This window comes from Scyliorhinus canicula, chromosome 2, assembly GCF_902713615.1.
Source record: "Scyliorhinus canicula chromosome 2, sScyCan1.1, whole genome shotgun sequence".
Classification (NCBI taxonomy): domain Eukaryota; kingdom Metazoa; phylum Chordata; class Chondrichthyes; order Carcharhiniformes; family Scyliorhinidae; genus Scyliorhinus; species Scyliorhinus canicula.
In genome coordinates this window covers 190,449,811-190,466,366 of record NC_052147.1, presented here as the reverse complement: position 1 = coordinate 190,466,366, position 16,556 = coordinate 190,449,811, and the positions used below count along the sequence as shown (strand labels likewise).

Here is a 16,556-nt window from a genome sequence, read left to right as displayed (position 1 = left end):
AATGTCCAATACCGTGAAATACTTGGAGTTGAGTCCCTGCTTGAGCATGGTCTCGGGACTTGTTGCTACCGTGGGGGCTACTGCTGGGGTAACTTTGCTGAGTTCCCGATAATCAATGGTCAGATGCCATGATCCGTCGGGCTTCCTCACTGGCCAAATAGGGGCATTATTAGTCGAGGCTACTGTCCGTAGTACGCCCTGCTCTAATAAGCTCTCGATAACCTTTCCAATTCCTTCCTCCGCTTCTAGGGGAAATCTATACTGTCTTTGTGGTCTCGGGACAGGTCCTGTAATCTGAACTTGTCCAGTCATTCTGCCGTAGTCGTGCCGGTGACTGGCAAATGCCGTCCTGTGCTTGTTCAAAACTGCCCTAACCTGTTGTCCGTGCTAAGCGTGGTCGGGTCAAAACAATAGTCGCCTACTGCGCTAATCCTATGTTCGTATTCGCCTACTGTGAGCGTTGCGGGTGCTCTGTCTGATTTTGCCATTCGCCAGACACACTGATTGACTGGGTCGAACGACAGGCTGTGGGCATTCATAAAATCAATGCCCAGTATGTATTCTGCTGTGGGGCAGATTAACTAAAACAACGGGGTGTCTGGTGGATATATTCCCTAGCTGAATTGGTACAGGGGCTGTAATGGTTCCTTGCTGCGAGTGTCCTGTAAATCCGCTGAGTGTTATTGTGGCTGTAGTGGGCCACGTGTTTGCCTGTGGTGTAGTGGAGGAATTAATGGTCGTGCGGGACCCTCCTGTGTCCCAGAGTAATTCTATGGGCTTTCCCCGAATTTTTGCCGTGACTACCGGACGTCCGGATCGGTCCCAGAGGGTGTCACAGACCGAAGTGGGGGAGCCCGAACACCGTCAGTCCGTTCCGTCCACATTGGTCTGTCCTGACTGCGTCCCTATCCTGTGAATAGGCTTCGCTCTGTTCCTGTTCAGAGTGCCTGTCTGCTGGCCTCTCTGAGATTTCTGCGGGGCGTTGCATTCCCTAGCAAAATGCCCTAACTGTCCGCAGTTAAAACATTCCTGTGACTTCTGTGGGGGGCTGTTCTGTCCCTCATTTACCCATGCGGGGTTTTGGTGCGTTCTTACTGCTTGGATATCTGCTGCAGCCTGAGCTTCTTCGGGGTGCTTAAATGTTGCCTTGCTGTGGACAGATTGCTCCCAAGCGCGGGACAATCTTTTCAATACCCATTTTTCATTATGGGCCTCTTCTGAGGGGTCGTAATTGGAGCAGGCTTTCTGTCCTGCATCTGTGGCGTGGGAGATGATAGTGCGGGTCCATTTAGCCATGTTATCCTGGGTCAAATGTGCGCGGTTTAATTCACCGAAAACTGCAGTGAAGTGAATCCACAGCCTTCCTGTGAATGCTGTGGGGTGCTCGGTCCTTTTCTGCCTACATCTGTTTAGGCCTTCAACTGGGTCTCCTCTGTTATACCCTATCGCATCCAAAATAGCTGTATGCATTTCTTTGAGGGTGCCTCCTCCAACGTTCTGTGGGTCGGGGAGGGCTGCTACTACCGATGAGTCTAAACTCAAAGCTGTGAGCTTAACCTGCTCTCGTGCATCAAGGCCGTACATGGTCGCCTGTTGCTTAACTGTTGCAAAGAATTGGTGGGGGTCTGAAGTGGGGAGAAACGGGGTGATTTTCTCACACGCGTCCCTCAGTTGAGTCACGGTTAAGGGGGTGGTGTAAGTGATCTCGGGTGCGCCGTCTGCGGTTGCTTTTCGTTGGGTGGTGACTGGGTTCATTGGTGCTGGTGCTATCTGATCTGTGGAGGGTTGGGGCGCTTTCCTTGTCTGCTGTGTTGCTTGCGCACATGTTCCCTGAACATATCGCTGCGCTGTCTCACTTAACTCCTGCCAATCTGGGGCATTCTCTTCCTCTAATTGTGTTCCAAAGGTTTCTTGGAAGCCATTCTGCACAGAAAGCAGAGATTGCAGCTCCGCAATCTGCTTCCTACATTTTGCATGGTCCACTGTGCTTTGCCTTTGCTCAGTGGTGGCAGCATGGAGTGCCCTTAAAGCTGCCTTTAGGTCGCTACACTGCTTTTTCAGTGTCTCTACCTGTTTTTCTGATTCTTCTCTTATCAAGACTGCACGCTGCACATCCTGATAGGCTTTTTCGTACTGTACCTGGGAGCTGCTCAGATGGGCTAGACAAGACTGGTGTGCCCTCTTGGCATCATCCACCTCTATCCTTATCTGCCAACCTTTCCATTAATTCTGAATTCTCTCTCTCGATGTCCCTGACATCCACTTTGCTCATTCTATTCCTCTCCTCTAACTCTGCTCGGAGCGTCCTGATGACCTCCTCTGTGCCTCGCAATTGTGCCAAGCAGGACACAATTGCCATCGGCTTACGTGCTTTACTTAAACTTTTCTTATGAATTTCAGACAGGTTCTCCCACCAAGTATGCCCTATACTCCCGGGACCTGTCTCCTCATTCAAACAAAACTCACTCCAAAGGGGCCATCCTTTCCCTTTGAGGTACTTCCTGAGTTCCAGCTCCCAAACGGGACACTGACCTATTCTGCTGCTGTTGGTTGCTGCGACCACAAACTGCTCTGGGTTCATGAGGCGTTCCATTGCCTGCATGGCCATCTCTTTTTCTCTTATGCTCTTTTAAATTTGGAATGAGGGATAATAAGGCAGTGCTATAAAATACGGGTACGGCTTTCGCTATTTTCTGAATTATAAACTCCCGACAGTTTGTCGCAACAAAAATCTCTCGGTTTTACCTTATAACCCTGTAAGTTACGCATGCAATAACACACTTCCGAATTATGAGGATTGATTTGAACTACTTAAACACTTGTGGTTTTTCCTTTTCCCAATTGGATTTCAGATTCAAATTTCTGGGTTCTCTCAGAGTGTGAGGCGGGGGGTGGGGGGGGCACTTCTAGTCGAGCCCGTCAGAGTCTGCCACTAAATGTTGCTCGTTCTGGGTGAGTGTGCTTTACACTCAATTTGGCTCTGTTTCATTCCTTAGCTCTAGAGTCGCCAGGTATCGTTAAGATACCGCCACAAGTTTCAAGTTCAAACCAATAACTCCATACACCAGTTAGTAAGTTCAAACAAGACACGTTTATTATAATAGTTATCTACTAATTATGCATGTAAAACTACAAGACTAGGCTAATCCTACCACTAACAGGCCAAATACTTATCTGGATAAGGGAACTGCTGGATCAGGGAACAACGGCCTCTAGCTTTGTCCTGGATCCGCAGGCTTCCAGTCGGTGTGGACTAAAGGGGTCAGGAGTGTCTACTCTCGTAGCGTGCATTGTATGACACTTACTTTGTGGCGGCTGCTGACCAGGCCTCCCCTTCTCAAGGTCTTCTGCTGCAACGGTGGTCAAGGAGAGCGCTGGCTAAGAGGAGCTGGTCAAGAGAGCGAGCTGGTGTCGGGGTCTCTGTGTTAACCTCTCCCAGGGTCTCGCGACCACCTGGGCGGACCCTCTATCCACTCACAATCGATTGGGTCTCTTCCCAATCGATTGATTTGAATTTCCCCAATAACGGGGCAGTCCCTCGATCAGTGGGCGGTTCTTGGGGCTTATTGTTTTGGACTTCTCTTGGCGCCGAGAAGTCTGGCCTTCTATTCAATGTAGCGATTTGAGTTAACTTGTTTCCATTGTACCTGAGAATCACCGGGTATCGCCTCATTAGAATGCTAACTTGTTCTTTTCACAGTGCTGTCTGGTTTCTGCAGCAGTCAGAATACACAAGTGCTTTTGCAAGCTGCTTGCTTTTGCAACATGTCCATTTTCCCTGCATTCTTTGTAATCTTCCATTTTGTGTTGGGCAGTGGCCACCCCAGGTGGCTACAGTGCGCAAGGTGTTCGGGAGGACCAGCGAACCATGTCCATATGTTCTGACCATGACCGAAGCTTAGGGGATTCTGGATTCCGGAGACGGATATTATTAGCTTGGAGGGACTCAAAGCCCCCGAAGTCGGAGACCTGGCTAACTTTCATGGCTAGCTGTCTCTGTCTGGAGAAAATCAAGTCTGTCCAGAGGTGGCAGCCGTTTGTCGACTTCTTTGGGGAAAATTAACCGTCAGCAGAAGGGGGGTGCGGGGGGCTGGGGTTTAGTTTAGTTTAGAGTAGGGAGGAAGACGGCTTTTGCACAATGTTTATATTTGTATACACGCTGTTTCTTCTTTTGTTGTTATAAAACCATAAATACCTCAATAAAATGTTTATTAAAAAAAATTATTGTATTTCTTTTGTGTTTGTCATTTTGGGTTGCGGCCCTCCTGCTCCTATGCATTGGGGGTTGTGGGGTCATTCCCGGGGCGAGTGAGGGGGAGAGATGTTTTCTCTCTGATTCCCTCTCTCTCTCTCTCTCCTGAACCACCACCACAAACCCCCCCCCCCCCCCCCCCCCCCCCGCCGCCAACGGCAGCCCCACAGCCCCACGTTGACAGAAAGGTGCAAAAAAGAGCAGCACAAATCACCGGAAAAAGACACACCGGGCACTGTGTGTGTGTGAGAGAGAGAAAACACACCCTCCCCTACCAAGTGCGGGCACAGTTCAACCCAAAACAGTTCCCAAGACAAAGCCAAACCACCAGCTACAAAGCCAGCATACATCCACCTTTGCCACCTTCCCTCCCCATGGGATGCCCCACATTGTTGGAAAGGCAACAATGTTGGCACAAACCACCGGAAAAGGGTTCACTAGTACGGGCCATTGTGGAAGAGAGGGAGAGAACTCCCTTTACACACAAAAAAAGACAAAATACAAACAAACAATTAAGTTCAAGGCAAAGCCGCCAGCACTCAAGCCAGCGCAAGCTCCCCTCCCCCATCCTCATCCGGTCCAGCAATTGCCTCTTTTCCTCCATCCAACTGGTCGTAGCACTGTTCTCCCTTGCCACAGTCCAGGCTTCAACGTCCAGTAAAGGCAGCCAGCATACAGAAAAACACACCAGGTCAGGGAGCAGGGTTAGAGACAGAAACAGCAGGAGCTCAGAGACAGATTCCCCTCTGCACCTCAGAGTGTGAGCTACTCAGGTGACTGGGGGGCAGAGCTCCCTCCTAATTGGAGTGGAGTAATTATTGTGACTAGTGTGGAATAATGTGAGTTGTAATAATCATTTATTTTATTGTCACAAGTAGGCTTACATCAACACTGCAATGAAGGTACTGTGAAAAGCCCCTAGTCGCCACATTCCGGCGCATGCTCGGGTACACTGAGGGAGAATTCAGAATGTCCCATTCACCTAACAGCATGTCTTTCAGGACTTGTGGGAGGAAACGGGAGTACTCGGATGAAACCTACGCAGACATAGGGAGAACGTGCAGACTCTGTACAGACAATGATCCAAGCGGGAATCGAACCTGGGACCCTGGAGCTGTGAAGCAACAGTGCTAACCACTGTATTACCATGTACCCTGTCAGCCTGGCTTCTCGTGGAGTCTTTGCCTCCATCTACAACAACTTGATCTCACCAATATAATTTAAGATAACAGAGAGGGGTAACATAGTGGTTTTGTCACTGGACCAACAATCAAGAGGCCCAGAGCAGTTCTCTGGAAGCCTGGGTACCATGGCAGATGGTGAAATTTGTATTTAATAAAATCTCACCTGACTCACTAATGTCCTTTTACGACATCCTTACTTGCTCTGGCCTATGTTTGACTCCAGATCCACAGCAATATGACTCTTAAATGCCCTCAGTTAAAGGGCAACTAGGGGTGGGCAATAAAATGTTGGCTCAGCCAGCAGTGCCCACATGAATGATTTAAAAAGGAAATAAAATACCTTTTAAATAATGGGGGATTTAATGACAGTGAGTTTCCCAAATTACAGATCTGACCACCATGGTATATGCATCTATATGATCATGCTGGAGGATCACAAGCAGTTCTCCAATAAACTTGCAGTAGTGTTACACACCATTGCCCAAATCTTACACGCTATGCACCAAACTGATCTTCCTGGTGTAGGTGGCGATACTCTTGGAGTAGTGAGGTTCTGCTTTCTTTATGCCACTCTAGTTTCCACTATGTTGTTGGTGGCTGCACGTTCGATTATGTTCCAACAAGCATCTTGGAAAGTAAAAAGTAGGCAATTGAATAAGTGGATCAGTATAAAAGTAGCCTTGATTGTAATGTGCTTATAGCTGATTTTACAATCGCCCAATAGTTGATTGCAGCGTTGTTTATTTCAACACATTAAACCCAGGATAGTTGACATTGTGCATTTCAGTTGCGTTAAATATTTGGTAGCATTTTATTTCCTCACCGTTTTATCTTAACTTGTTTGTCTCATTCAAATGTGATGCATTCGCTTGCTGATGAAATCAAGGCTTTCTCAAAGGCTTCGCTCAAGAAACAGAGCACCCGAGTGACAACCATAACCGGGAAAAGGCTTATTGAAACACTGAGAGACGCTCGAGTGCAGATAGTGGAAGATGCTCAACAAATGGATGGAGCGTGTGGGTATGTCGAGGACACCAGCCTTGATCTGAAAGTTGGTGTGGTCAAACCGTGGCTTATGCTCGGTGAGCGAAATCTAACGAACATTTTCTGAAGCTGTACCGTCATTTTGATTGATATGAGGTGGTGGAGTAAACTTTTTGAAACATTTGCTTTTTTAAGTAATTTATTATTCAGTCAAAATATGATTGCAATGACACCAAGTTTCTAAGAAAAAGGATACTTGCGAGATCAGAAAGAGGTCAAACATTACTCCAGCTACTGTCAGCACAGGGCAGTACTGCTTATTTTCTATATGATCGGGATTATTGTCAGAATGTATTTGATTGATTTTAGTATACCACACGTAGATAAATGAAATAACTAGTGCTGCAGTATTACAGTATGAGAAATAATTTATAGAACAACTTTCAAACGATTCTGGAGCTTAAAGTTTTTTGTTGTTGGTGTGTGCACTTGGAATGATTTTTCAGTTATTACTCAAAAGTTTTATTTATTTATACAATTTCAGTTTAACAATATGATTGGTTCTTGGTAAGCTATTGTAATGTCAATTAATAATTCTTAGATCAGATGAAAATTTGGTAAAACCTGCCTTTGGAAGTAGTGACTGGTATTTGTACCATGCATGGTCCAGTTAGCTGAATCCACTTTCAGCTGGTGCACAATGACTTTGTCTGTGGCTGGACATTCTATCCAGCCTGTTTGTGACAAGTACTTTTAGAGCATGAAGTTACAAAGTGGAGAACCGTTCTCCATCCAGCCCGTTTGGCATCATATTACTGTTTAGATCAATTGAGTTCCAAAATGTTTCAAATGGCAGCACAGTGGGACCCAGGTTCGATTCTGACCTTGCGTAACTGACCGTGTGGAGTTTCCACATTCTTCCTGTGTCTGCGTGTGTTTCCTCCGGGTGCTCTGGTTTCCTCCCACAGTCTAAAGATGTGCAGGTTAGGTGGATTGGCCGTGTTACATTGCCCCTTCGTATCCAACGGTTAGGTGGGGTTATGGGGATAGGGAATGGAGTGGGCCTGGGTAGAGTTGCTCTTTCAGAGGGTTGGTGCAGACTCAGTGGGCCAAATGGCCTCCTCCTGCACTGTAGGGATTGTATAATTCTATGTTTCAAAAAGCCTATAGGCTTGCTTAAATGTCCGCCTGAATTAATTTATCCAAATTTTGTTTCTGTATGGGTCCTGGTGTCTTCTACCCTGCTCCACGATTCCCCAGAATTAAGAATACTGCTGATGTTTACTTTGTATTTCATTTTCTTCTAGCATCCCAAGATGTGGCCCATGATTATGAGAAATTGAAAGATTATAAGGTAACGCAAATTAGTTGAGATGTTTTGATGGCGTTTCAGGAAAAAGTGTCAGCAGCAAAGTGGTACACAGAGTAAGTGTGGCAGGTTTGTGCACCTCAGGGCATTAAGCTATGGGCAAGCAGGGGCTGCTACAGATGTAAAACATTATTATTAGTGAGGTTCTCTGGTATATCTTTGATCAGTCAAAGCAGTTCTGGTGTTTGGGAGTAGGTGGCTTGCCTATCATTCCAGCTGGAGTTGCTGAATGACTTGACGGGGGGGTGGGGAGGGTGGGATCCTCGGTCAAAAACGTGGAAACACTGGGCCCGAATCTCCCAAAACAATTTCAAAGTTTATTTGCGATGTGTTTTTCAGTGAGTTTCCTGCCGTCTCTAACGGCAGGAACTAATCGTTATTCAATGATACTTAGTCACTTTCTTGGGCCCTGGGGAGTTTCTCCCCAGCTCAGCCCACACTTCGAGTTTTTTTTAGCACTTGGGAGCTGAACTTCGAGATTGGGCAGCCATTTTGAAAGGGTGCCCCGATCTCTAAGTGAGCTTGTGGGTCCCCCACACACCCCCACCCATGGGCAATGTTACCCCCACACACATGGACACCACCCCACACCCCCAAGTGAGGACACCCTGCTCTGGGGTCCCTGGGGGTCTCCCCGCCTCAGGCCCCCCAAAGCCCCGCTACAGCACCCCTTCTTTCTAGGACCCCACCCATCACCCACCCAACCTCCTGGAGGCCCCAACTTTTTTTTATAAATTTAGATTACCCAATAATTTTTTTCAAATTAAGGGGCAATTTAGTGTGGCCAATCCACCTACTCTGCACATTTTTGGGTTGTGGGGGCGAAACCCACGCAGACACGGGGAGAATGTGCAAACTCCACACGGACAGTGACCCAGAGCCGGGATCGAACCTGGGACCTCAGCGTCGTGAGGCAGCTGTGCTAACCACTAGGCCACCGTGCTGCCCTAGGAGGCCCCAACTTACCTGCTCTGCACTCCCCCACCCTTCAAACCCCCCTCCCCTTCTACCCTCATTTTATGGGCATGGCCCCCTCTTGCCCTCAGGAATTGTCACCTTGGCACTTGGGCACTCTTGCACTGCCACCCTGGCACCCAGGCAGTGCTCCTGCCAGCTTGGCAGTGCCACCAGGGCAGTGCCAAGGTGCCCACATTCCAGGAGGAGGGCCAGCGAACCACCCTGAACTTACCCTAACCACCCTGAGGTCTCCAATGGCCCGGGAGAACCCCTGGGTGCTGTTCCACCTGGTCCATGTTTGTTTGGACCAGCATTAATTGGTGCCCGGCTGCAGCCTCCCTGGAGAGGCCAAAGAATCAAGGGAGCCCGCTGGATCCTGCGCAGGTAGGTCGCAAGTAGGTTTACGACCTACTTCCATGAACTTCATTTGGTCCCATCCATTTGGGCCGGAGTTCCCACTATGACATCTCGCGGGACTCTGGAGAATCCCAGGAGGTGCGGAGCCAGTCTGGAGGCTCTCTGGAGGCCTTTCCTGGCATATTCCGGCCATGTTGCGCTCAAACAAGAACCCAACGTGGCTGGTGATTCGCGCCCACTATGTTAAATGAATAACATTAGCTCTTCTAGCTGAGTCATGGGTTTAAATCCCACCACAGCAGCTGGTGGAATTTAGAATTCAGTTTTAAAACATCTGGAAATGAAAGCTAGTTTCAGTAATGGTAACCAGGAAACTATCATTGATTGTTGAAAAAAAAGTCTGGTTCTTTTAAAGCTCTTTAGGAAATAAATCTGCCATTGTTACCTGGCCTGGCCTATGTGTGACTCCAGATCCACAGTAATATGGTTGACTCTTAACTGCCCTCTGTAATGGTCTAGTACGTCACACAGTCAAAGGGTAAATAAAGATGAGCAACAAATGCTGGTCTTGCCAGTGAAAGAATAAATAAAACCACAGCTGCCTTAGCCCTTCTACCTCTAAAAATATTTTCAAAACCTGTATCTTCAATCAAGCTTTTGGTTGTCCCAGTCAACTCTGCCACAAAGACTGATGCCTGTTCCCTTTTTGTTCTGAAACACTTTGGGATACTGTCCTGCATGAATTATGATATACAAATGGTGTTACTACCCATGGACATGGTCTCTTTCATGATTTCCTACACTGCAAGTACCTCATCACATCATATGTAAAAGTGTTTCTGAGGCATTTTCCCTCATTGAGAGGGCAAAAGCCAGAGGCTGAGTCAGTCTGTGAGTCATGTGTATCTGCTAATGATTAGCCTAAGTGCAGGATGGTTATATCAGTTGAACCAGACAGTTCGCTTTTTCCAAAGAGAATAGTTATAGATGGAATTTAAATGCAAATTTTGTGCTAATTAATTCTAACTGTCCTTCTCTCTTAAGGTCTCTCACCTCCTGAATGTAGGCTATGGAGTAGAAAATGCCTTTCCAAGTGAATTCATTCATAAAAGCATTTCCATATTGGACATACCTGAGACTTCTATCACCTCATATTTCCACGAATGCTTTGAATTTATTGACCAAGCAAAGACACAGGTGAGAAGTGCAAGAAGTACAGAGACTAAATTAATTCCGTGTCATTAAAACTTGTTTAAAGAACGTTTGAGATAAAAGAAATTGGGTGACCTATTAATAAAATATGCAAATATTTTAAATTGTTGATGTGTGTGCAATGAATAATTTATTCCTTTTTCCACTGAACGTGACTTAGTTCTCCTTTGACAAAGGAATGTATACAGGAGGAAATTGACTCCATGCACACAAACTAGTGAAGAACTGTTTTTTATTATTTATTACAGAAGACGATGTGAAAGACTATTCAAGTAATAGCCACTGCTCTCGTATACAGTGTCCTTATCGCCTTTAGATATGACTGGCAGTATGAAACTGCTTGGAATGAGTTTGATCATTGAGATGAAACATTTCTGGAACTGTTTAAAACCCTTTGTGAGGAGTTAAAAAGATGGCTGCTCTACAGTGGTTAAACTGGAGTTAGAAATACACAAAAAGCAATTATAAAATTCACTACAGACACCCAGAATGTTGCAATAATACAAGGACTAAATTTAATAGGATGCAAATACCCATGATCAGTAAATATAAACTCTGCAGTAACAAACTGACCAAGGCTAGTTCAAATGAAACATTTTGTTTTTCATTTAAACTCGTGAACCTGTGGCATTCATTGCTTACTTAGAAATGTCTAAATCTATATTATTCTATGTGTGTCTACCCACTGTAATGTTTCACAGTCTCTTTTCATACTGCTTCCCTCTGGTTTTCTCTTGCTCTCTTTTCCATTCTGTTTGATGTTTTGTGTGTCTTTTTTATCATTTATTTACAGAATGTGGTGGCGCTTGTTAGGCCAGCATTTATTGCCCATCCCTAGTTGCTCTTCAGAAGGTGCTGGTGAGTTGCCTAATTGAACCGCTACAGTCCTTCAGGTATAGATACACCAACTGTGCTGTTAGGGAGGGTGTTCCAGGATTTTGCCCCAGCGACAGTGAAGGAACAGCGATATATTTCCAAGTCAGGGTGGTCAGTGACTTGGAGGGGAACTTCCAGGTGATGGGGTTCCCAGGTATCTGCTGCTCTTGTCCTAGATGTTAGTGGTCGTGGGTTTGGAAGGTGCTGACTAAGGAACCTTAGTGAGTTACTGCAGTGCATCTTGTAGATGATGCACATGGCTGCCACTGTCTGTCAGTAGTGGAGGGTGTGAATGTTTGCGGAAGGAGGAGCAGTCAAGCGGGCTGCTTTGTCCTAGATGGTGTTGAGATTCTTGAGTGTTGTTGGTGCTGCACTCATCTAGGCAAGTGGAGAGTATTCCATTAAACTCCTGACTTGTGCCTTGTAGATGGTGGACAGCCTTTGGGGAGTCAGGAGGTGAGTTACACGCCATAGTAGTCCTAATTTTTGTGTCTGAGGTGTTGGGTGGTGTGACAGGGAAGTGAGCAGAGAAGGGTCCCCAATGATAGTTTTCAGTAACAGGTGTAGTGCATAGGTTGGGTAGGGAGGCACATTGAGGATGGAAGCGGGGCATATTTTCAAGTGGGCACCATTCAGAAGAGAGATGTAGCCATGGTACAGGCCTGGGGTGGGATGGGGGGGGGGGGGGGGGGGGAGAGGGGATTGGGTAAAGCTATAATTTTGTTTTGCATTAACTGGTAGCAGGGTAAGTATTGAACTGCTGATGATGATAGGCAGGTACAGGAACTGTTGGCAAAACCTGCAGCTTGGCTTTGGGTTGTGCATTTGGGAGAGGATCCAGACAGGGTTGTCATAAATGCTGAGTCATAGATGAGGAATGGGACATTGTCGACTCACCGGATGTTACAAGAGAACAATCTGAGCAATTTAAGAAATTGGTTGTACATCTGTTCCCTCAGCAGCATATTCCTTTTCTCCAACGACCTCCCTTCCTTCCATGACTCCAGTATCCTCCCTCTCCTGTCACGCCTTTATTGCCTTTCCTGGCAGTCACTCCACACCTCCTCCAATTCTTCACCAATCCACTCCCCCCCCCCCACACACACACACTGATACCTTCACTGACCACTTTTCCTTGACCACTCTTGACATTCCCATTGCCTCCAGTAATAACTTCTGACTCCTGAAATTCCCTTAATGCCATCCCCTTGCATTCCCTACTGTTTCCTTGCCCATGAACACTTCCCTTTGGTGTCTTAATGCCATGTCTACATTTGCTTTCCATACAGATCGCTCCCCTCAAAATCCATCTTGTAATATCTCACTCCCAAATATTCCCTTCATCGTAATGCCCTCCCTGTATCTCCTACTAGCCTGACTTGAATATTTTATAAAAACAAGATGAGAAACATATATTGCTAGAATAACCAATCTGTTGCTGGTGCTGGGCTCTGGACCTGGCAGCATTCATTAGACTGTAACCTTCAAAACAGCCGAGAGTGAGTTAGATTGGATTGGATTTGTTTATTGTCACGTGTACCGAGGTACAGTGAAAAGCATTTTTCTGCGAGCAGTTCAAACCAATCATTTAGTACATGAAAAGGATCTAAAATAAAAAGAAAATACATGGGCGACACAAGGTCCACAATGCAAATACATAGACACCGGCATCGGGTGAAGCATACAGGAGTGTAGTATTAATCAGGTCAGCTGAGGAGTCTGGTAACAACGGGAAAGAAGCTGTTTTTGAAACTCTGTGTGCGTGTTCTCAGACTTTTGTATCTCCTGCCTGATGGAACAAGTTGGAAGAGTGAGTAAGCCAGTGGGCAAGGGAGAGGGGGGGTGGTCTTTGATTATGGTGCCCGCTTTTCCTAGGTAGCGGGAGGTTTAGATAGAGTTAGTGGATGGGAGGCAGGTTTGTGTAATGGACTGGGCTGTATTCACGACTCTGAAGGTTCTTGGGTTTTTGGGCCGAGCAGTTGCCATACCATCATGATGGAGAGGAGGTGGAGGGGACAATGCAGCAAGCGACAACAATCTGCAGGGTGCCAAGTGGTGGAGAATGGGCCAGGGGGTGACACACATTGGCTATGGTTAGGGTGGGGAGTACTGTCAGTGGGCACTAGAAGCTGTCAAATAACAGAAAAGCAACCTCAGCCAGCAAGAGGCGAATGCTGGGCAGGGAGAGGCCCCAAAGACAGCTGGGCATCAGGAAGGAGTCTACGGGATAGTGAGCAGCTGGAATCATGCAGGGAATTGACAAAAACAGAGTTGGAGGAGATCAGTGCTCGGGGGTGTTGATTGGTAGGAACCAGCTAAGTCATGGGGAGGCTGATGAAAACCAGGGAAGAAGTCATGTATTGGTAATGGACCATAATCTGAAGAAACTTTTGGTCTGGGAAGCACCACCCACTATAAACCTAGTTGGGTCGGGTCAAACTAATCTTGCTTTAGAAATAGGCCAAAAGCAGAGGAAAATCCCCATTTCTTCCACCATCCATCCCAGTCCCATTCCAGGCTGGATTCAAATCCAGGCGACTGAAGTGTCCACAACCTCTGCTAATTTGAAATGCCAAATTTAGATTTATTTTTGATGGGCAGCACAGTGATTAACATTGCTGCCTCATGGCGCTGAGGTCCCAGGTTTGATCCTGGCTCTGGGTCACTGTCTGTGTGGAGTTTGCACATTCTCCCCGTGTTTGCGTGGGTTTCGCCTCCACAACCCAAAGGGGGCAGCACGGTAGCATGGTGGTTAGCATAAATGCTTCACAGCTCCAGGGTCCCAGGTTCGATTCCCGGCTGGGTCACTGTCTGTGTGGAGTCTGCACGTCCTCCCCGTGTGTGCGTGGGTTTCCTCCGGTTTCCTCCCACAGTCCAAAGATGTGCGGGTTAGGTGGATTGGCCATGCTAAATTGCCCGTAGTGTCCTAAAAAGTAAGGGGGGGGGGGGTGGTTGTTGGGTTACGGGTATAGGGTATATATGTGGGTTTGAGCAGGGTGATCATTGCTCGGCACAACATCGAGGGCCGAAGGGCCTGTTCTGTGCTGTACTGTTCTATTCTATGTGCAGGCTAGGTGGATTGGCCACGCTAAATTGCCCCTTAATTGGAAACAAAATGAATTGGGTACTCTAAATTTATTTTTAAAACTAAATACGATTTATTTTTGTTTAAAGATCAAAACATAAATCCAAAGGCCTGAAATCTAATGCAGTTAGAAGATGCTTTATTTTTAGTGGGTTGATGTGAGGTTATCAAATGACTGTATTTCATAATTAAATTATACAAGTTGATGGATGCTATCAATATTTAATTGAAAACATGTACAGAGGAATATATTTTATGATGTTCAGAAATAAAGACTTGTAATTATTCCTTTTTCGTTGAGGTTTTCACTGGAATGAAATTTCTTCAGAATCCTTTAAAATCAAATGCACAATTTAGGAAAATGTAATTTATTGTGATTTGTATTTTTGAAAAGTAGATTGATAAATGTATATTTTATTGTAAAAGGTTTGCGGTAGTCCTTGTAGAATTAAAAGATATCTTGAAAATGATTTGTCTTGCTTTTCACATTTCTTCTTCAAGAATGGGATTGTGCTCGTCCACTGCAACGCTGGAGTGTCACGTTCTGCATCTATAGCGATAGGTTATCTCATGTGGGAAAATGGACTTGGCTTTAAAGATGCTTTCTCAATAGTGAAGAATGCAAGGCAGGCTATCAATCCCAATCCTGGCTTTATGGAGCAACTAAAGAACTACCAGCCAAAGAAATTAGTAAAATGAAATGGGCCTCAATCCAGAGAACTGATAACTTTATGGATGCTCTGTACCTTCAGTAGGAAAGCTATGGTGAGATTATGCATTTTCAACCTGTTGATTTTACAGTTTATTTTCATTGTTGGTAATACCTTCAATACTAACATATACATAATAAGTGACCATTAGTAAAGACATTTGCATTAATTAAATGCTAATGGTAGTTTGGATGCTACTCATTTGCAACCAATGAAAATCTGACTACAAGAAGTTGTGCTCTGTTGTAAACTGTGTCCTGACCACGAGACTGTGGATATGTTTATGGATATGGATCAAACATGTTCCAGGAATTTCTGTTGTGCATGTCATGATTTGTGTTAGATAATTTAGCATCACTGTAACTTAAAAATAACTTTCTCGTTGTAAGATAATGTTGTGGAATACTTTGTGACATTACATATTCTAACATGGAACTATTGCAAAGAACATTTTATTGAAGAAGAAAAAAAAATGGCCTGGAAATTCAGAGTCAGGATAAGTCAGGGGCCCTTTAAAAATGGCGACTGGGTCCCAATTCTGAGTGTCAGGGCTTGAGGGCCTTACATTTTTTTCTTATGACTGAGACAATGTCCCACAGCACCCAGGCAAACCTTTTTAAACAGGCTGCCTCTGCCTCCAGCTGACCCTGTGGCTGCCACCAAACATTTTCCTGGGTTGACTGGCCCAACTCCAGCCTGCACCAGCCACATACTTCACAATTAAAATCGCGTCCTTGTGGGCACTTTCCCCCAAGGTGGGATGGCGGCCAAGCTGGGAATTTTACCGAATCTCAAATATTTAAGAAATTGTATAAAATTAGTTGTACTGTAGAAATGGTTTCCAAAACCTAAATGCTTTGCAAAAGTTCTGACGCAGGAATATCTGTTCAGATTGCTTCTGCCATTGGAATCAGTATATACAATGGAAACCTGTCTTAAGATCATGTCTTTTATTTATTTCAGAATTTGAAAAAAAGTTATTCATATAATATATTTCCAATTGAATTCTTAATTTGCTTCCAGGAATCTTCACCTATACAAGTACCTATATAATTTTAAATGGATATTAAAAGACCGACATGATCAAAAAGCACTCAAATTTCATTTTCTTAATGACTGTAGTTTGGAGCGTTATGATTAAAAATGTATTAAACTGAACAAACTGATGTCTGCATAACCAATAAAATGGCTATTCGGTTTCACTTTTCCTTTCCTGCAATAATGATTTGCTTTTATTTTTATGGAATATACTGACCATCTTATTGCTCACTTTTTTTGGAGGTTTATACATAGATCTCACTTTTATACCAACATATCTGTTCATTTTGAATCAGTTTAAATTGGAAATTTCAGCACAGTGTGAATATTGAGGCAAGCTACTTTAGATTCACATTTCATTGTGCTGCATGAATGTGTTATCAAAACAGACTGTGTGAGCTCTGGCAATAATGGGTTATAATCTTTCAAAGCTATTAATCCTGAAACATATTTACCACGTTTTTAACACAATCTGGTGCATATAGTGTAACCTCATACATACTTTAGGCCCTCGAAATATGTCTGCTGCTAT

General features: G+C 45.2%; 1 protein-coding gene across 1 annotated transcript; it reads left to right on the top strand.

Moving 5' to 3' along the window:
* Nucleotides 1-6,001: 6,001 nt before the first annotated feature.
* Nucleotides 6,002-16,188, top strand: dusp19a (dual specificity phosphatase 19a). The gene is made up of 4 exons (XM_038789223.1): nucleotides 6,002-6,518; nucleotides 7,728-7,774; nucleotides 10,148-10,300; nucleotides 14,778-16,188. The coding sequence occupies exons 1-4, from the start codon at nucleotides 6,296-6,298 to the stop codon at nucleotides 14,973-14,975; spliced, it is 621 nt and encodes a 206-aa protein (XP_038645151.1). The 5' UTR covers nucleotides 6,002-6,295; the 3' UTR covers nucleotides 14,976-16,188.
* Nucleotides 16,189-16,556: the final 368 nt, after the last annotated feature.